The following is a 21,251-nucleotide window of genomic DNA, read 5'->3' as shown; positions in this document are numbered from 1 at the left end:
CACCCGTGTGTCCCCACGTCCCCGGGCACGGCACCGCAGCCCCTGCCGAGGTTTTGGGGTTCGGGGGCACCAGAGGCGAGCCCCGGCCGTGTTCTGGTGGCTCCTGTCCGTGTCGCTGTCCCCTGGTCCGCTGGTGGCTGCGGGGCTCGGGGAAGCATCGCCCGTCCGGGGCGGCAGCCCCGCTCCAGGGGAAGGGACGGGATGGAAACCGCGCTCCGGGCGCTGAGCATCGCCCGTGGCCATCGGCGGCCAGCGGAGCTTGGCCAGAGCCGGGAATTTGGGATCACGGCCCAGCCGGGAATTTGGGATCACGGCCCAGCCCCGCTCCTGCAGGGATGGGGAGCAGGGACCTCATCACCCGCGGAGTCCCTCCCAAAGCACACCCCGCTGCCCCAGCCCTGGGGACAGCCACCTTCGGGGCCGGGAGGGACATCATTTTGGAGCCTCTCAGCCACCCCACGCGTTTCCCCGTGGCAGGGATGCCGATGGAAGCTTTGGGAGGTGGTCGCTGCTCCTGGCTGGAATTCCAGACCGTTTGAATTCCCGCTCTGCCTCCCGCACCTCCTGCCCTGACCCAGCTCGGGGTGGGGCTGAGAGCCCCCATCTCACACCCTCAGCGTTGGCCGTGTCCCCCCCTCAAGGTGACACCGGTGCCAGGCCAGGAGCAGCTGGCGGCATCAGCTCCGTGCCCGGGCTGTGCCCGGCGGGGCCGTGCCGTGATCCGCTGGATTTCCAGCCGCAGTTCAGGGTCTCCCAGCCCCCCGCTCCCTCCCCCACCCACCACACGGGTGCAGCCACGGATTTTTTAATTCTTTTTTTCCCCCAAAGATTGGGAGCCTGGCATTGATTTTGGCCGCACCAAACGGAGCTGTGTGGGTTGGGGTCAAATTGTCCTGGTGGGGGAGCAGAGCCCCCTCCACCCACCCCCCTGGGGGCTCTGCAGCCGGGGAGCCGAATCCAGAGGAAATCGGAGGGAAAATTTCCCATTTCCCCGAGCAGGGCTGGCGGCCACGCCGCGGGCTGGGGGTCCGGGGGGGGGCAGAGTCCCCCGGAGCTGGGGACCCGGGGGATGTCACAGCCCTCCCTCCCTCCCTCCCTCCCTCCCTGCCGTGTGCCAGCGCGGGGGGACGCGGGGACACGGCAGCCCGGGGGGGGCCGAGGGGCGGCCCCGGCGGCGGGGGGAGCGGGGGGGGCGGCGGGCGGGGCCGCGCTGGGTCCCCCCCGCGCCGAGCGGGGGCCGGGCCGGGCGGGAGCGGCGGCGCTGGGCGGGCGGCGGCGGCGGCGGCTCGGCCCCGGGTGCCCCAGGGCCGCCTGGAGCCGGAGGCTTCCCCGCGGCTCCTGCCGAGCGCGGAGCATCCTTCCCCCGGCGGCCGGGCTGGCACCGGCACCGGCACCGGCACCACCACCGGCACCGGCTCCGATATCACCACCGGCACCGGCACCGGCATCACCATCGGAACCGGCACCGGCACCACCATCGGAACCGGCTCCGGCATCACCACCGGCTCCGGCATCACCACCGGCATCACCACCGGCTCCGGCATCACCATCGGCACCGGCACCAGAATCAGCATCAACAGCGGCACCGGCATCGCCCCCGGCACCGACATCTCCATCGCCCCCGGCACCGGCGGCAGCATCACCTTCGGTGTCACCGTCACCACCGGCCTCGGCACCGGCCCCGGGATCGCCGCCGGCACCAGGTGAGCGGCTGGTGGCTGCTGGGTGCAGGTGACGCGGTGGCACCGGGGCCCTGGGCCATCGCGGAGGGTGTCCTGAGCTCACCAGAGCGAGGGACCAGGTGCCCACCCCGGGGACTGGTGCCCACCCCGGGCACCTCCCTGGAAGGTGCAGAGGCCGGAGGGTCAGGGGTGGTGGTGGTGGCCTCGGGGACCGATGGGTTTTGTGGTATCTCTCGAGGGCTTGGGGTGTCTGTGCCACCCTCCAGGGCCAGGGGGCTCGGGGGAGGATTTGGGGGAGCAGTGCTGAGGCACCAGGCAAGGCTCGTCTGTCCCAGGGTGGGCACTCAGATCAGCCCCCATGGTGGCACCTCTGTCGCAGCCTGGCACCCACCCCTGCATGTCCTGGGCCACCGCTGCCCCTCCACCTTCCCCCTGCCCTGCCCTCTCAGCCGCCGCTTCTACCCAACCCCCAGCTCCGGCCCTCGGCCTCCCGGCTTGGAGCTTCCCAGGGGATTTGGGCCCGGGGCAGAGCCCCCCGGGGCAGAGCCCCCGAGCAGGGACACGGGCCCGCTCCTGTGGTGCTTCCTGCCGGGAGCAAAGGGCTTCCCCAGGGACAGCCCCTCCTCCCCGCCTTGGGGCATCGCTTTGGCACATGGCCCCTGCAGATGCTTGGATCGGGTCCCTTGGGTCCCCGGAGCTGGCTGCTGTCCCCTGGCTGGGTGGCAGTGCCACCGAGGAGGTGGCAGAGGCAGGATGTCCCCTGCTCACCCCGAATGCTCCCAGCCCACGACCTTGGGGTGTCCACCCCAGTCCTCGCTGTCACAAAGGGACCCAGCCCTGCCGCTGTCCCCTGGCCTCACCCTCCAGCTCAGCACCAATTCCGCCCAGGCAGGAGATGGGGGAGGGTAAAGGTGGAGGCAGAGCTCGATGCTCACTTTGAATTGAGGGAATCCCAGCGGTTCTGCCCGGGCTGGGAGGCTGGAGGCAGACTGGGAGTGCTCTGGGGCTGCTCTGGGGCTGCTCTGGGGGTTTGGCTGTGGGGACACCTTGGGGTTCAGCTCCTGGGGCGGCTGCAGGAGCTCTGCTGGCTGCTCCAGACCTTGGGGGACCTGGCACCATGAACAGGATGGGGACCCCGGCCCTGCTCTGCCCTTGGCTCCTGGAACAGCAATTCCAGCTCCTGGAATGGGCAATTCCAGCTCCTTTGGCTCCTGGAATGGCAATTCCAGCTCCTGGAATGGGCAATTCCAGCTCCCTTGGCTCCTGGAATGGCAATTCCAGCTCCTGGAAAGGGCAATTCCAGCTCCTGGAATGGCAGTTCCAGATCCTGGAATGGACAAATCCAGCTCCCTTGGCTCCTAGAACAGCAATTCCAGCTCCTGGAATGCACAATTCCAGCTCCTAGAACAGCAATTCCAGCTCTCTTGGCTCCTGGAATGGACAATTCCAGCTCCTGGCTCAGCCCTGGCCCACTGGGACTGGCTCTGCTCCATCACAGATTTCCAGCCATGCCTCTGATCCCAGAGCACCTGCACGGATTTCTCCCCTCCTTGGCTGTTGGTCCCCTCCCTGCCAGCTCCCAGGGCTGGGTTTTTGTCACAGGGTGGCGGTGGCAGCTGGAGGCTCCTGGTGGCGCTCCCCCCTCGGTGCAGGGACACATCTCGATCACCTCCTTGCACGGCCTCACCACCGGCTGGGAGCTGCTGCCTCAGAGCTGGGGGTCCTGGAAGTTTCCCAGCTCCCCTGGGCTGGGCTGCAGTGCCAAGGATCCAAAGGCACCCAGGGGCTGGGGAAGCAATTCCCAGGGCTCCCTGGAGAGCCAGAGCTCCCAGGGAAGCTCCAGCTGCCTCTGCTCCCTGGAATTCTGGCTGTCTGCACTTATCCCGGTGCTCCAGCAGGGCTGGGAGCCTCCTCCAACCCCAGCTGGACCAGGGTCCTCCCCAGGGTCCTCCCCAGGTGCCACCAGGGGCAGATGGAGCAGAAGGAGCTCCTGCAGGGAGAGGAGGCTCCCGTGGTGCCCGAGCTCTGGTGCCACCCAGGCCGTGGCACTCCCGGCATGGCACAGCCTGGGACAGGCTTGGTGGCACCCAGCTGGCTCCCTGGGACAGCCCACAGCTCCCTGGGTTTCCCCTGGCACCCATCCCGGTGCCACCCACGGCTCCACAGCCACAGAACCGAGGGTGTCCCCATTCCAACCCTGGATGCTCCACCCGGGGCTGGGGCTGAAAACCCTCTGTGGGGAGGGAGCCTGAGCCTGGCCAGGAATGGAACTGCTGTGCATGTGGGTGACACCTTTATTATGCTAAATTACCTGGTTGGATTATGCAAAATTACAGTTTGTGGTGTGTCAGAGCAGGGAGCTGAGGGTTCTGCTGGGAGCTCCATTACCCAGGGCTCAATCACCTTAATTACCCTCATTAGATCCCTTCCTTCCCCACAGAGATGCAGGGCTGCTGTTGATTTCCCTGAGTCCCAGAGCAGGGCTGGGTTATCCAGGTTATCCAGGCTGGGTTAGCCAGGCTGAGTTATCCAGGTTATCCAGGCTGGGTTAGCCAGGCTGAGTTATCCAGGTTATCCAGGCTGGGTTAGCCAGGCTGGGTTAGCCAGATTAACCAGGCTGGGTTAGCCAGGCTGGGTTATCCAGGTTATCCAGATTAACTAGGCTGGGTTGTCCAGGCTGGGTTATCCAGGTTATCCAGGTTATCCAGGCTGGGTTGTCCAGGCTGGGTTATCCAGATTAACCAGGCTGGGTTGTCCAAGCTGGGTTATCTAGGTTAACCAGGCTGGGTTAGCCAGGCTGGGTTAGCCATGTTATACAGGCTGGGTTATCCAGGCTAGGTTAATCAGGTTATCCAGGCTGAGTTACCCAGGTTATCCAGGCTGGGTTATCCAGGTTAACCAGGCTGGGTTGTTCAGGCTGGGTTAGCCAGGCTGGGTTATCTAGGTTAACCAGGCTGGGTTACCCATGTTAACCAGGCTGGGTTTTCCAGGCTGGGTTACCCATGTTATACAGGCTGGGTTATCCAGGCTAGGTTAATCAGGTTATCCAGGCTGGGTTACCCATGTTAACCAGGCTGGGTTATCCATGTTAACCAGGCTGGGTTATCCAGGCTGGGTTACCCATGCTAACCAGGCTGGGTTATCCATGTTAACCAGGCTGGGTTGTCCAGGCTGGGTTATCCAGGCTGGGTTGTCCAGGCTCCAGGTCCATCTCATGGGGCTGGGGTGGCTCCCACCCCCCTGATGCCAAAGGGGCCGTGGTGTTTCCCCCTTGGACTCAAAAAGGAGCCGGATGCAGCCGATGGCACTGAGGAATGTGGGGAAGGGAAGCTCACCCAGAAGCTTTGTACGGTCTCTGATTGGCACCCAAGCTCCCCAGTAGGAATTCCTGTGCTCCTCCCACCACTCCAGCTGATTACCTTTAATCAGTTAATTAAAGGGAATTAACTGATGGGGGTGGAGGATGGAATAGGAATAGCTCTGGAACAGGTCATGGCCTACAGGCTGGAGAACACCTGGCTGGGCGTGGCTGGAGCAGCTTCCATTCCTTCCTTCCATTCCTTCCTTCCTTCCTTCCTTCCTTCCTTTCTTCCTTCCTTCCTTCCTTCCTTCCTTCCTTCCTTCCTTCCTTCCTTCCGCCACTTCCGCCACTTCCGCCACTTCCGCCACTTCCTTCCGCCACTTCCTTCCGCCACTTCCTTCCGCCACTTCCTTCCTTCCGCCACTTCCTCCCTCCCTCCCTCCCTCAGTGCCTCCTGGCAGAGGGACCTCACCCCTCACAGCCCCCCAGACCCTGCTCCATGTGCTGGGAGAAGCCAGAAATCCTCGTTCCTTGCACAAAGAGATGGAAACGTCCCCCAGGGGAGAGCAGCAGTGATGTGTGCTGGGCTGGGGGCCTCAGAGGATGGGGAACAGGAGCTGGGATTTGGCCATTCCCTCTCCGGGCAGCACAGCTGAGGTTCTCCAGGTTTTCCATGGAGGTTTGGGATGCAGGATGGAGCTGCAGTGTCAGCCATGGCCTCGTGCCTCTGAGCCTTTGGTGCTTTGCTCTCTAATCAGAGCAGCTCAGGGCTGGATCCAGGTGCTCCTGAGGGAATCACACATCCAGGTTTGCCAGGTGCTTTCAGCTTCTTTCCAGGATGCCCCTTGTGCTGCTCCCAGGGGAGAAACACCTCGGTTTTATCCCAGTGTGGGCTGGTGGGAGATGCTGAGCTCAGCAGGGCTGTGCCAGGATTAAACTGCTGAGTCCTCTGAGCGCTGCTCCCTGGCCCAGCCCAGGCCTGCAGGATCCAGAGGGGATTTTCTCGGGGGTCACTGCCCTGTGGGGGAGCCAAGCCCTGGTGGGGATGAGGTGTGAGCACCCCCAGGTCTGGAAGCACCTGGATTGTGCTGGTGTTCACCGGGGTTTTCTGACTAGGGAAGAGACGAGGATCTGACTCCATGTTTCAGAAGGCTGATTTATTATTTTATGATATATATTACATTAAAACTATACTAAAAGAATAGAAGAAAAGGTTTCATCAGAAGACTGGCTAAGAATAGAATACAAAGGAATGATAACAAAGTTTTGTGGCTCAGCTCTCTGTCCGAGCCAGCTCCCTGTGATTGGCCATTAATTAAAAACAACCACATGAGCCCAATCCCAGGTGCACCTGTTGCATTCCACAGCAGCAGATAACCATTGGGTACATTTTGTTCCTGAGGCCTCTCAGCTTTTCAGGAGGAAAAATCCTAAGGAAAGGATTTTCCATAAAATATGTCTGCGACACCTGGATTTGGGTTGGCAGAATTTGGGTTTGCTTAGGAAAATTTAGGGTTGGGATGTCCAGGAGCACAAGAGCTGGGTTTGCTCCCACACTGGAGCAGGGCTTGCTCTGGTTTGTGTTTCCAGCACTAAAATCCCAAGGGACAGTTTATACAAACAGCCTGAAATCCCTTCTGGACAGACTCAGCTTGGCTTTTGGGCACAGCTGAACTCTGCCATCATCCCCGTGGGTGACAGAGAAACAGCAGCGCCTCTGCTGCTGCCGGCGGCTCCATCCTGGCAGCAAACCCCTCCTCCCTGCACCCCGCCCTGCTGGGAGCCGGCAACCGCAGGGATGGAGATTACCGGTGTCCCATTTCAGAGCCCTTCCTTCTCCTTGCCTTCTACAGGAATTTAGGTCTCAGTATGCCACAAGCCCAGCTGAGCCCCTGAGGAGAAGGGTTTGTGCTCTGCCTAGGCTGTATTAGCTGGGACACAGCTCAGGTTTTGTGTGGAAATAAAAATTCCGAGTCCTACAGCTGGAAAAAAAAAAACCCTAAATAATAAGTCATAGAATCCCTGGTTGGAAAGGACCTTAAACCCCACCCAGTGCCACCCCTGCCATGGCAGGGCCACCTCCCACTGTGCCAGGGTCTGCCAGCCCCAGTGTCCAGCCTGGCCTTGGGCACTGCCAGAGCTCCAGGGGCAGCCACAGCTGCTCTGGGCACCCTGGCAGAGCCCAAACCTCTCCAACCAGGCCTTGCCAGGCTACAAACCCCTGTGGCAAATGGCACTGGGGGCACCTGGAACCATCCAGGAAATCATTCTTTCCTTTCCTTTCTCCATTTGCTGCAATGGTTTTTGGTGCTGCTTTCCATCCTGGATTGAGGAATGGGAATGCCAGAGTGGTTTGGGTGGGAAGGGATCTTCAATGCCAGCTCATTGCAGCCCAGGGCCACCTCCCACTGTGCCAGGTGCTGCCAGCCCCAATGTCCAGCCTGGCCTTGGGCACTGCCAGGGCTCCAGGGGCAGCCACAGCTGCTCTGGGCAGTGAAACCCTGAATTGTGCAAAAGGAAGTAGAGGATGAAGGCTGATCTTTAAAAGGATCCCTGGGATCTGGGAGATGTCTGGGTGGAATAATTCAGGATTTGGGCGTGAGCAGGGGTGGGACTGAGCCTAAAGCTGGTCCTGCCCATCTGCAGAGCAGCAATAGGGACCAGGCAGGAAGGAGGGATGGGATGTGAGGGTGATGGAGAGGACAAAGAGACCCTTCAGCATCTCCCAAATCCATGGGTGGGACAATCCAAGCACAAACAGGAGTGGTGGAGAAGAGGCAAAGCCAATCCAGCTGTGAGGATGAGTGTGCAAGAGCAGGAGGAAGGTCAGAGCTCAAGGCAGGACACAACAGGAGGGGGCTTAGAGGGTGATGGGGATTCCTCTGGAAGTGGAATTATCCCAATGAGGGGGATCTGCTGCTCCATGGAGAGGGAAGGAGTAGGAGCCACTTGTCCAAAGCCTTTGGAACGGGGGGGGTTTGCTGGGAAGGGAATCCTGGGGAAGAGCCAACCCTGAGGGTACCAGGATGTGCCAGAGCTTTGGGGAGCTGCCAGTGTCACCCCTGCCTAGGAATCCCACTGGAACAATTCCTCAGAGCTTTGGGAAAGAGCCAGGGAGGAGAAGAGCCAGAGGAAAACTGGGGGAAAACCAGTGGGAGACCTTGCTGGTGCTCCAACAGGATGCAGGTTCACTTGGATCCCTGACACTTCACTCCAGACCATCGCTCCCAAAGTGCCCAGCAAGATCCAAGCTGGCCCAAATTCCTGCCTGGCCCACCTGGAATCCTGGGGATTTAGGGCTGAAAATGCCAGGCCATGGTTGGAGAGGTTCTGCTGCCCAGGGCAGGCAGGGGGGTGCCAGCATCCCATGGGGATGGGTCTGGAAGCTGCAGCCCTGCCAGGAGGGACCATCATCCTCTCCAGACACTCCCTCATGTGGAGCAAAACCTGTTCCAAAAGTCATTCTGCACCTCCACGTTCAATATTCCTGCACCAGCCCTCATTCCTGCAGCTTTTCCCCCTTTCAGGAGTTCAGGCCAGTGTTTCTGTCCTTCCCCCTCCCTGGGACCCTGGAGCTGTCCCTGGCAGGTGACACAGCCCGTTCCCACCTGGCTCAGCATCCCCAGGGCTCCTGCAGCCACTTCCCTGGAGAGGAGCTGAACCTGCTGCCTCCCCGGGGAGCTCCAGGCTCTCCAGATTTTATCCTGTGTTTAATTATTGCCATCTGCTGCTCCCAGCTCCGGGGCTGCCTGCTGCCTCTCAGGCTCTGGTTAAGCCAAGCCCATTGGATTTCCCTCCTGTGTGGACTCCTGGCTCATTTTCCTGGTGATGCTCCCATTCCCTTCTGACCTGGGGCATCTCTTTCCTTCCCATTCCACTCAATTTTACAGTTTCATCTTGCTAAATCCTTCCCATTTTTCATCGTGTTCATCAGCACTGAGTGGATGAACTGGTTGGATTTTTGATGGTTTGTTGCTGGTTGATTTTTGATGGTTTGTTCCAGGCTGCAGCATTCCCAGCACAGATCCCATAAAACGTTGAATGAAATGAGCAGGAGGAACCCCCAGAGAGAGGAAACCAAGATCATTAAATGCCCCAAACCCCCTTCCAGAGGAGCTCATGGCCCACTAACAACTCAGAAGCTGAAGAAGAAGCAAATCCTTGTGGTTCAATGAATCCTCAAGATTCCTGTAACACCTCCCAGGCCCTAAATTCCTGGAGCATTCCTGGTTTGTTGTCTCTGGTGAGGGGAGAGTTCAGCTGCTACCCCAGCACACATCATAGGAGTGTCCCTGGTGGTCCCCATGCTCCAGGTGCAGTTTGGGGTCCCTGCCACCCCCAGCAACCCCAAGAAGTTGTGTCAGAGGGGATCATGGATGTGTGTGACCCTGACCTGGGTTCCTTGGACTGCTCCAGCCCCAGGTGGGTCCTGTGGTGCTGTTTGAGGGTCCCAGGACGAGGGAAGAGATGAGAATCTCGACTCCATGTTTCAGAAGGCTGATTTATTATTTTATGATATATATTATATGAACAGAAAATGATATATTCAAACTCTACTAAAAGAGTAGAAGAAAGGATTTCATCAGAAGGCAGGAAAGGAAAGGAAAGGAAAGGAAAGGAAAGGAAAGGAAAGGAAAGGAAAGGAAAGGAAAGGAAAGGAAAGGAAAGGAAAGGAAAGGAAAGGAAAGGAAAGGAAAGGAAAGGAAAGGAATGATAATAAAATCTTGTGACTGCTCACAGCCTCGACACAGGTGGCTGTCATTGGTCATCAAGTAAAACCAATTTCACATGCTGGGTAAACAATTCTCCAGATCACATTCCAAAGCAGCAAAACGTGGAGAAGCTGGAGCTTCTCAGCTTCTCAGGAGAAAAGATCCTGGCAAAGGGATTTTTCATAAAACATGTCTGTGACAGGTCTCACCTTCCTCTGCCCCTTCAGCACCCTCCTCCCCTCCTGCAGGGCTCTGCTGTTCCCAGGGAACCTGACCAAGGAGCTCATCCATGCCTGGCCATCTCCTCCCTCCACCTCTCCCAGCACCTTCCCTGCCCATCTCCAGTGGGATTAAGGTTTATTTCTGCCCTTCCCTCCTCGATCCCATTAGGGGCATTAAAGCAGGAGCCAGTGGCCCCGAGGAGCTTCCATGTGACTCCGGAAGCTTTTTTAGGCTGAGACCCCACTAAGCCACCAAAAGTGTCCCTGCTTAGAGGGGGAAATCCTCCCTCACCAGGTCTATCCAGTGGGATTTGCCCCATTTGGGTTGGAATTGCCTGTGGGACCTGTACAGCTGTGCTGTGAGGGCCCAATGAAGGAGGAATGATGAGGAGGACTCTATTGGTATCAGAAGGCTAATTAATTACTTCATTATACTATATTATTCTATACTATATTACACTGTGTTATTCTATACTATATTACACTATATTACCCATCTAAACTGAGTCTGCCAAGCACCCAACCCTGCTCACCCTGCACAGAATCCCGTGACTGTCCCCCAACAGTCCTGACACACACACACACACCTGGCCCTGACAGGCCAAGGGAACCAAACCCCATCACTGTGGGTGAACAATCTCCACATTGCATTCTGCTTTGGCACAAACACAGAACAGCAAATGAGATAAGAATACTCTTGGGGAGAATTGTGCCTTGCTTTTCTCTGTGAGGAGAAATGTGGGGCTGCAGACCTGGAGGTCGTGGCATGGGGCAGGTGTTGGTGGCCTGGCCAATGTCCCCGGGTGCAGGGACAGCTCCATGGGCTCCTGGGACAGCAGTGCTGTACCCCAGGGAGCTCAGGGTGGTGGTGACAACCCCGGGTTTGTGTCCCCAGCCAGCCCCAGGGTCCTGGTCCCCGGTGGGGCTTTTCAGAGCGGGGTCTGATCCCATCCCCATGGCCGGGACCCGCGGGAGGGGCACGGGCAGGACCCGGCCGGCCCGGGCTGGGCACTCCCGGGTTGGGCACTCCCGGGGCTGGGCACTCCCGGGGCTGGGCATTCCCAGGGCTGGGCACTCCCGGGCTGGGCACTCCGGGGCTGGGCATTCCCAGGGCTGGGCACTCCCGGGCTGGGCACTCCCGGCTCCCGGCGCTGCTGCGGCTGCCGGGGCAGCTCGGATCCGGCCGGGGGCCGGGCTGGGGCAGGGATTGTGTGTGTGAGTGTGAGCGTGAACGAGTGTGAGTGTGCATGTGAGAGTGTGTGTGTGTGTGTGTGTGAGTGTGTGTGTGAGTGTGAGTGTGTGTGTGAGTGTGAGTGTGTGTGTGAGTGTGAGAGTGTGTGTGTGTGTGTGTGTGCGTGAGTGTGAGAGTGTGTGTGTGTGTGTGAGTGTGTGAGTGTGAGAGTGTGTGTGTGTGTGTGTGTGCGTGAGTGTGAGAGTGTGTGTGTGTGTGTGAGTGTGTGAGTGTGAGAGTGTGTGTGTGTGACCATGTCTGAGTGTGTGTCTGCATGTGTGTGTGTGCGCACATGAGTGTGAGTGTGAACGAGTGTGTGAAAGTGTGTGAGTGAACATGTGTGTGTGTGTGCACATGTGTGTGAGCGTGTCTGTGAATGTGTATGTGTGTGTGTGAGTTTGCATGAGAGTGTGTGAATGTATGTGTGTGCACGTGTGTGTGTGTGTGTGTGTGTGTGAACACATGACTGTGTGTGTGCACATGTGTGTGCGTGTGAATGTGTGTGTAAATGTGTGTGAGCATACACGTGTGGGCGTGTGTGTGTGTGTGTGTGTGTGTGAGTGTGAACATGGCATCAGGGATCCGTAGGGATCCACAGGGAATCCCCTCATCCTCCAGCCTGGACGCCCGAGATCAGAGTCCGGCCATTCCCTCAGCCCCTCCCCTGTCCCCAGGTGCCACATCCCGCGGCTGCTCGGTCCCTCCCCTGTCCCCAAGTGCCACATCCCGCGGCTGCTCGGTCGCTCCTGGTGGCTCCTGCCCAGCCCTTTCCGTGCAGGATTTCTCCCTCAAACCCACGGAGCCCCTGCAATGCGTGTGCTCTGTGCTCACACACACGGTGTGTGAACCCAAACACCCGGGGACACGGCGGGACACCCCGGGGGTGGCACACGGGTCCCCGTGCCAGGCTCGGGCTGCCCCGGGTGCTGCTGTGGCATGGGCGGGGCCAGGGGAGGGCCGGGACCTTGAGCACGAGGGGGTGGGACAAACTCTGGGACAAGGAGGTGACACGGCTGTGGCACTGGGAGCCCGGAGGTGCCACAGGTGCGGGCACAGTGACAGGGAGTGCCACACAGTGCGTGTCACACTGCACAGACTGCCAGTGTCACACAGGTGTGACAGGGAATGTCACACATGCACACACCTGTATGGGCACATCGAACAGCCCAGCAGAGGTGACATACACAGACACACACATCTGTGACACTGCACACATACGTGACAATTCACACACACGTGACAATGCACACGTGGCAGTGTACACACATGCGAAAATGTGACAATTCACACCTGTGACAATGCACACACCTGTGACAATTCATACATGTGACCCTGCACACACGTGACAATTCACACACATGACAATTCACACACATGTGACAATGCACATGTGACAGTGTACACACATGTGAAAATGTGACAATTCACACCTGTGACAATGCACACACCTGTGACACTGCACACACCTGTGACAACTCACACCTGTGACAACTCACACCTGTGACAATGCACACATGTGACAATGCACACACCTGTGACACTGCACACACCTGTGACAACTCACACCTGTGACAATGCACACCTGTGGCACTGCTCACACCTGTGACAACTCACACCTGTGACAACTCACACCTGTGACAATGCACACATGTGACAATGCACACACCTGTGACACTGCACACACCTGTGACAACTCACACCTGTGACAATGCACACCTGTGGCACTGCTCACACCTGTGACAATGCACACATGTGACAATTCACACCTGTGACACTGCCCACACCTGTGACACTGCCCACACCTGTGGCACTGCCCACGCCTGTGCTGGAGCAGTGCAGGTGGCTCCAGGGGGCAATGGCCATGCAGGTGTACAGGGAACCTTTGTCCCCACCCCTGCCTTTGTCCCCACCAGCCCGGCCCCGTGCCTCAGTTTCCCCCTTGAGCAGCACCCAGGTCCTGCCCCTCATGGCACAGCCACCCCAGCACTGATCACTAATTAACAAATCACTAATCACCTCCCTGGTTAATCATTTCTTTCTCCCCCTCCCCGCAGCTGTGGCCACCCCTCCTGTGCACACAGCACCTGTGCCAAGGACCTTGGCTCGTCCTCCCTGCAGTGACTCCCAGCAGGGATTCCCAGTGACTCCAGTGACTCCCAGTGACTCCCAGCAGGGATTCCCAGTGACTACAGTGACTCCCAGTGACTCCCAGTGACTCCCAGCACTGATTCCCAGCAGGAATTCCCAGCAGGACACCGGTGAGTTCACACCCCCACCGCCACCAGCTTGGGGACACCAGTCCCAGCATTGCCACCAGCATCTGGCCTGGAGGGGATGGGTCTGCTGGGGGGGCGGTTCGGGGTCCCTGTGCTCTGTGTGGGGTGGAGGGGATCTGGGGGGTGGAGGGCCCCTTGTCCCTGCCAGGTCCTGTGCCCCCCTTGTGCCACCCCTGTGCCACCGCTGGGCCACCCCTGTGCCACCCCTGGGCCACCCCTGTGCCACCCCTGGGCCACCCCTGTGCCACCCCTGGGCCACTCCCACCTCCCATGGCAAAAGCCCAAAGTGTTTCCAGAGCTGAGCAAACACCTCGAGAAGGTCCCAGCAGTGCAGGCATCTGGATGGCTCCGTGCCAGTTGGATTTTCCTGATTCCAGGGGCATCCCAGGAGTGCCCCCACCCACCCAGGGCACCCCAGCCCCTTCTGCCAGCAGGAGCCGCTCTCCAAGGGACTCAGGGGTGCCCCAGGCTGGGGACTCCATGCAGTTCCCTGGCAGTGCTGGCTCAGCCTCCATTCCTGTCACCTCTGCAGCCCCATCCCTGCTCTCCATCCATCATCCATCCATCATCCATCCATCCATCCATCCATCCATCCATCATCCATCCATCCATCATCCATCCATCCATCCATCCATCCATCCATCCATCCATCCATCCATCCATCCATCCCTCCATCCATCATCCATCCATCCATCCATCATCCATCCATCATCCATCCATCCATCATCCATCCATCCATCCAAACATCATCCATCCATCCATCCATCATCCATCCATCCATCCATCCATCATCCATCCATCATCCATCCATCCATCATCCATCCATCCATCCATCCATCCATCCATCCATCCATCCATCCATCATCCATCCATCCATCCATCCATCCATCCATCCATCCATCCATCATCCATCCCTCCATCATCCATCCATCCATCCATCCATCCATCCATCCATCCATCCATCCATCCATCCATCATCCATCCATCCATCCATCCATCCATCCATCCATCCATCATCCATCCATCCATCCATCCATCCATCCATCCATCCATCCATCCATCCATCATCCATCCATCCATCATCCATCCATCCATCCATCCATCCATCCATCCATCCATCATCCATCCATCCATCCATCCATCCATCCATCCATCCATCCATCCATCCATCCATCCATCATCCATCCATCCATCCATCATCCATCCATCCATCCATCCATCCATCCATCCATCATCCATCCATCCATCCATCCATCCATCATCCATCCATCCATCCCTCTCCCATCCATCCATCCATCCATCCATCCATCCATCATCCATCCATCCATCCCTCTCCCATCCATCCCACCATGGATGATGCTCTGGGGGTGCTGTGGTTGCTCCCATGTGGTCACAGCCCATTGTCCCCCCCAGCTCTTTCTCTGCTCTGTTTTCACCCCCCTTGTCCCAGCCTCATTGGTGACCCCCTCTCTGCCTCCCCCAGGTCAGAGGCAGAGGGGACACAGCCAGGACAGATCCCTGTCCCCCGTGGTGTCCCTCACCTGGGCACGGGGCAGACGCGGTGCCAGGCCAGGCTGGAGGGTGCCCGGTAAGGCTGCCTGGGCTCGGGGGGGTGGTGGGAGCCCCTTCCCTCCCAGCAGTGCCCAGCAGAGATCAGAGCACTCAGAGGTGCCAGGGTGGGGGTGGCCAGTCCCAGGGGCTGCAGGGTGGCCCTGCCTTTGCTCCTGGAGGGCAGAGAGAGTGCAGGGGGAGCAGAGGGCACCAGAGCCACCAGCCCAGAGCAGAGCCAGGTCCTGTTAGCTTGCCGTGCTCCAGAGGTGACACAGGGGACATGTCTCCCCAGGGTTAGCATGACCGAGGTGGAACCCGTGCTGGACTTCGCATCCTCCGGCAGGACGGGCCGGCGCAATGCCCTGCCCGACATCCTGGGCTCGCCCGCCGGCGTCAGCCCCGCCGACCTGCCCCTCAAACTGGCCGAGATGTCCCTGAGCGCAGGTGGGTGACCAGGAGGATGTGGGGTGGGCAGGGACAGCGGCTCTCGTGTTCATCCTGTGCTGAGGGACAAGGACACCGAGGGGCTGGAGCGAGGCCAGGGCAGGGAACGGAGCTGGGAAGGGTCTGGAGCCCCAGGAGAGGCTGAGGGAGCTGGGCAGGGGCTCAGCCTGGAGCAAAGGAGGCTCAGGGGGCCCTTGTGGCTCTGCACAGCTCCTGCCAGGAGGGCACAGCCGGGGGGGCCGGGCTGTGCTCCAGGGAACAGGGACAGGAGCAGAGGGAACGGCCGGGGGAGGCCCAGGTTGGATACTGGGGATAATTTCCCCATGGAAAGGGTGTCCAGGCATTGGAACTGCCCAGGGGGGTTTGCAGTGCCCATGCCTGGAGGTGTCCAAGGTCACTGGGCTGGGGACAAGGCAGGCATCGGGCACAGGTCGGACTCGATGCTCTTGGAGCTCTTTCCCAGCCCCAATGACTCCGTGATTCCCTGCTCTGACCCCTTGCCATGACCGTGTCGCGCTCTCTCCCCGCAGGCAGTGCCCAGGACATGCAGTCGCCCTCAGCGGAGGCGCCCCCTCCGCAGCCGCCCAGCCCCGAGCTGAAGGACACGTCCTAACCCCGCCCGGGGGGACATTTGTGACCGGCGGAGGAAGGAGGGGGCTGCGGGCACCAGCCCAGCTCTCCTGGCTCGGCCGGAGCCCGCTGGGATTTCCTCGGTGCTGCCGCAGCGGGACCCCGGAGCGTCCCCCCGGCCGTGCGGGAGCCGCGCGTGGCGGGGACACGGAGGGGACAAGGAGGGGACACGGAGGGGACCTGCCGTGACCGAGGGGCGATTCCCACCCACGCCCTGGGCCAGGACTCGGGGGTGGGGGGGATGTTTTGGCCTCCCCGGGGGGAGGAATCTTTTTCTTCTGGGGCATTTGGCGGAGCCGAGCGCGGGGGGGTCCCGGGGGGCCCTCCTGGCCGCAGGAGCAGCCACGGGTGTTTCTTGCTGAGTGTGGTGTTCACTGTGATGTTTTTGGGTACCCCTCGTCTCCTGGCCTTTCTTCTGGGTGACTCACGAGCCACTCCCAAGTTTTTGGGGGGGTGAGGTTGGAAACACGACCCGAGAGCCCCCCAGCCCTTAAGCAAAGCTGCCAGCACGTCTGAGGGACCCCCAGCGTGCTCCCCGCTCCGGGGGATGGGGGATGCTGCTGAGTTTGGGGCCGGGGAGCAGGGCAATGCTGTTCGGAGCACCCCAGCCCCCGAGCCCCCACGGTCCCCACGCCGGATCCCCTCCCCAGCCCCGGGCGGGGCCCGCCGGGTCCTGCGGCCTTTGGGGACAGAGGGGACACGGAGTGGGGCTTTCCCAGGCTCTGCCCCTGCTTCCCAGAGGAGCTTCTGCCAGAGGGCGGGATGGGACCCTCCCGGCGGGCACTGAGGGACTCAGGGAGGGCTCCTCTGCCAGTCGCTGTCTCTGGCCGGAGCCGCAACTCCTGGGAGGCCCCTGGAATCAGGAAAATCCGACTGGCACGGAGCCATCCAGAGCCCGCGCTGCTGGGACCTTCTTGAGGTGTTTGCTCAGCTCTGGAAACACTTCGGCTTTTGCCACAAGAGGTGGGAGTGGCCCAGGACTGGCACAAGGGTGGCACAGAACCTGGCAAGGACTGGGTGTTTGGACTTGGAGCTGGACCCACCCCATCCCTCCATCCATCCATCCATCCATCCATCCATCATCCATTCATCCATCCATCATCCATCCATCCATCCATCCATCCATCCATCCATCCATCCATCCATCATCCATCCATCCATCCATCCATCCATCATCCATCCATCCATCCATCCATCCATCCATCCATCCATCCATCCATCCATCCATCCATCATCCATCATCCATCCATCATCCATCCATCCATCCATCCCCCATCCATCATCCATCCATCCATCCATCCATCCATCCATCCATCCATCCATCCATCCATCATCCATCCATCATCCATCCATCCATCCATCCATCCATCCATCCATCATCCATCCATCCATCCATCCATCCATCCATCCATCCATCCATCCATCCATCCATCCCATCCCATCCCATCCCATCCCATCCCATCCCATCCCATCCCTATAGCTGTCGCTGTGGGACCAGCAAAGGAGTCCCGCAGCCCAGGTCCCAGGAGAGCCGTGCGGGGCCACAGGTGGGGCCACAGGCGGGGCCACCGTCCCCAGCGCCCCACGGGGCCCGGCCACCATCGGGCTCCCAGGCACCTTGGCCTGGAGGGCAGTCCTGGGTGGGAGGGAGGGTTGGGTGTGAATGGACGCGTGCAGGGGCATCCCTGGCTGTGGGTATCCGTGTGTGGGGGCATCTGTGGGTGTGGGCACCCATTTACAGGGGCATTTGTGGGTGTGGGAACCCGTGTGCATGGGCATCCCTGTGTGTGTGCATCTGTGTGCGTGGGCACCCCTTTACATTGTCATGGGCTCTCGCGTGTGTGTGTGTGTGTGTATCCATGTGTAGGGTCATGGGCACCCACACACACTGGAATCACTGTGTGGGGCCATGTGTGTGCTCATGGGCACTGGTTTATGTGGGCATTCGTGGGCATGGAGTCCCATGTGTGCACATCTGTGTGTGTGGGCATCCATGGGCACCCATGTGCACAGGCATCTATTTGTGTGTGTACCCATGTGTGTGCATCCGTGAGTGCGCATCCATGAGTGTGTGCACATGTGCAGGGATATCTGTCTGTGTGTGTGTGCATGTGTGGGGCTATCCGTGTGTTTGTGTGCATCCGTGTGTGTGTGCATTGTTGTGTGTGTGTGCAACTGTGTGTGCATGCACATCCATGTGTTTGTGTGCATCCGTGTGTGTGTGCATTGTTGTGTGTGTGTGCAACTGTGTGTGCATGCACATCCGTGTGTGCGGGCATCCATGGGCACCATGTGCACGGGCATCTATTTGTATGTGTACCCGTCTGTGTGCATCTGTGAGTGTGTGCATGTGTGCAGGGACATCTGTGTGTGTGTGTGCATCTGTGTATGTGTGTGTGCATGTGCAGGGATATCTGTGTGTATGTGTGCATCTGTGTGTGTGCATCCTTCTGTGTGCATCCATGTGCATGTGAGCCCATGTGTGTGTGTGTGCAGGGACACATCCATGTGTGTGTGTATGCATCCATGTGTGCGTGTACATCTATGTATGTGCATCCATGTGTGTGTACACCCATGTGTGTGTGCATCTGTGAGTGTGTGCATGTGTGCAGGGATATCTCTGTGTTTGTGTGTGCATCCCTCTGTGTGCATCCCTCTGTGTGCATCCATGTGTGTGTGTACCCATGTGTGTGTGCATCTGTGTGTGTGCATGTGTGCAGGGATATCTGTGTCTGTGTGTGTGCATCTGTGTGTGTGCATCCCTCTGTGTGCATCCATGTGTGTGTGCATCTGTGTGTGTGTGTGCAGGGACACATCCTTGTGCGTGTGCATCCCTCTGTGTGCATCCATGTGTGTGCGCACCCATGTGTGTGTGTATCTGTGTATGTGTGTGTGCATCTGTGTGCGTGCATCCCTCTGTGTGCATGCATGTGCAGGTGCATCCATGTGTGTGTGTGTGCATCCATGTGTGTGTGCATCCATGTGTGTGTGTGCATCCATGTGTGTGTGTGCATCCATGTGTGTGTGTACATCTGTGTGCATGTGCATGTGCATCCATTTGTGTGCCCCCGTGTGTGTGTGTGCACGCATGTGTGCAGGGATATTTTGTGTGCATCCATGTGCGTGTGCATTGTTGTGTGTGTGCATCTGTGTGTGTGTGTGTGCATCATCCATGTGCATGTGCATCCATGTGTGTGTGCATCTCTCTGTGTGTGTGTGTGTGCATAATCCATGTGCGTGTGCATCCACGTGTGTGTGCATCTGTCTGTGTGCATCTGTGTGCATGTGCATCTGTGTGTGTGAGTGCATCCGTGAGTGTGTACCCATGTGTGTGCAGGGACATCCATGTGTGTGTGCATGTGCAGGGGCATGCGTGTGTGTGTGTGTGTGTGTGTGTGTGTGTGTGTGTGTGCATCCATGTGCATGGCTGTGTGTACACGCACATGTGCAGTGGCACATGTGGGTATCAGCGTGTGTGTGCACCCATGTGCGTGGGTATCTGTGCACATGTGCAGTGACATCTCTGTGGGTATCAGTGTGGGTGTGCATCTGCGGTCATGGACACTCATTTACACGGGTGTTTGTGGGCATGAGCTCCTGTGTGTGCATGTGTGTGTGTGTGTGCACGTGTGTGTGTGTGTGTGTGTGTGTGTGTGTGTGTGTGTGCATGTGTGTGTGAGTGTGTGATAACAGCTCTGTGTGTGTGTGTGTGTGTGTGTGTGTGTGTGTGTGTGCATCCATGGGCATGGGCATCTGTGTGTGGGCATCCACAGGCACGGGCACCCCTTTACACAGGCACTTGAGGGCATGGGCACACACGTGTGTGTGATAACAGCTCTGTGTGTGTGTGTGTGTGTGTGTGTGTGTGTGATAACAGCTGTGTGTGTGTGTGTCTGTGTGTGTGTGTGTCTGTGTGTGATAACAGCTCTGTGTGTGTGTGTGTGTGTGTGATAACAGCTCTGTGTGTGTGTGTCTGTGTGTGATAACAGCTGTGTGTGTGTGTGTGTGTGTGTGTGTGTGTGTGTGTGTGATAACAGCTCTGTGTGTGTGTGTGTCTGTGTGTGATAACAGCTGTGTGTGTGTGTGTGTGTGTGTGTGTGTGTGTGTGATAACAGCTCAGTGTGTGTGTGTCTGTGTGTGTGTCTGTGTGTGTGTCTGTGTGTGATAACAGCTGTGTGTGTGTGTGTGTGTGTGTGATAACAGCTGTGTGTGTGTGTGTGTGTGTGTGTGTGTGTGTGTGCATGTGTGTGTGCATCCTGCAGGTGGGTGGGTGGCCATGTTCACAGGTGCTCCTGTGGGTGGCTGTGTAGGGGCAGCCCTGTGGGTGTCCCTGTGTCCCAGTGTCCCTGTGCCCTGGTGTCCCTATGCTGGGGTATCCCTGTGCCCCAGTGTCCCTGTGCCCTGTGGGTGTCCCTATGCTGGGGTGTCCCTGTGCCCCAGTGTCCCTGTGCCCTGTGGATGTCCCTGTGCCCTGTGGATGTCCCTGTGCCCGGGTGTCATTCTGCAGGGGCGCTCCTGTGGATGGGTGACCCTGTGGATGGGTGTCACCATGCGTGGGTGACCCTGCCTGTAGGTGCTCTGTGTGGATTGGTGTCTCTGTCACTGGGTGTCCCTGTGCTGGGCTGTCCCTGTGCATTCCTGCCGGTGGGTGTCCCATGCCAGGGTGTCCCTGTGCCTGTGTGTCCCTGCCAATGCATGTGCCTGTGCCAGGGTGTCCCTGTGTTGGCGTGTCCCCATGCCTGGGTGTCTCTGTGCTGGGGTGTCCCTGTCAGTGGGTGTCCCTATGCCAGGATGTCCCTATATTGGGGTGTCCCTATATTGGAGTGTCCCCAACAGTGCCAGGGCAGCTGTTCCTGCCAATGCCCCCATCTCACGGTCCCGTTGTGTAAAGGGGACAGGGCTGTGCAGGTTTGGGACACTGACACCCAGGTGAGGGGACAGAGGACGCTCCTTGCCCTCTATGTCCCCCCCCCCAGGCCATGGGGGCTGTGTCTCCCTGGGCAATAAATTGTCCTTGTCACCCTGGCCAGCAGAGCCCTGCCCGGTGTCCCAGCTGGGACAGGGGACACCCATCCCACGGGGACAGGTCCTGTGCCCCCAGGGCACGAGGTGAGGGGTCCTGCTCGGTGGCAGTGTCAGCAGGAGGACGCTGAACACGAGCTCTGGCTATTTTTGGGTGTCTGTGGTGTCACACAGGGGCCAG

General features: G+C 59.1%; 1 protein-coding gene across 2 annotated transcripts; it reads left to right on the top strand.

The window, feature by feature from the left end:
- Nucleotides 1–1,262: 1,262 nt before the first annotated feature.
- LOC118695520 (cAMP-dependent protein kinase inhibitor beta-like) lies at nucleotides 1,263–16,440 on the top strand. Of its 2 annotated transcripts, none has more exons than XM_054517200.1 (5): nucleotides 1,263–1,703; nucleotides 13,202–13,295; nucleotides 13,357–13,405; nucleotides 15,267–15,418; nucleotides 15,949–16,440. In XM_054517200.1, exons 4-5 carry the CDS (start codon nucleotides 15,274–15,276, stop codon nucleotides 16,029–16,031), a joined length of 228 nt encoding a protein of 75 aa, XP_054373175.1. In that variant the 5' UTR covers nucleotides 1,263–1,703; nucleotides 13,202–13,295; nucleotides 13,357–13,405; nucleotides 15,267–15,273; the 3' UTR covers nucleotides 16,032–16,440. The 2 variants fall into 2 exon arrangements, with proteins under 2 accessions (XP_054373175.1, XP_036253015.1); XM_036397122.1 differs by adding an exon at nucleotides 14,907–15,011 and having other exon boundaries at nucleotides 13,202–13,405.
- Nucleotides 16,441–21,251: the final 4,811 nt, after the last annotated feature.

Source organism: Molothrus ater, chromosome 24 (genome assembly GCF_012460135.2).
Source record: "Molothrus ater isolate BHLD 08-10-18 breed brown headed cowbird chromosome 24, BPBGC_Mater_1.1, whole genome shotgun sequence".
NCBI lineage: Eukaryota > Metazoa > Chordata > Aves > Passeriformes > Icteridae > Molothrus > Molothrus ater.
Note: the sequence above shows the minus strand (reverse complement) of the source record. Positions and strands in the feature narration are given on the sequence as shown.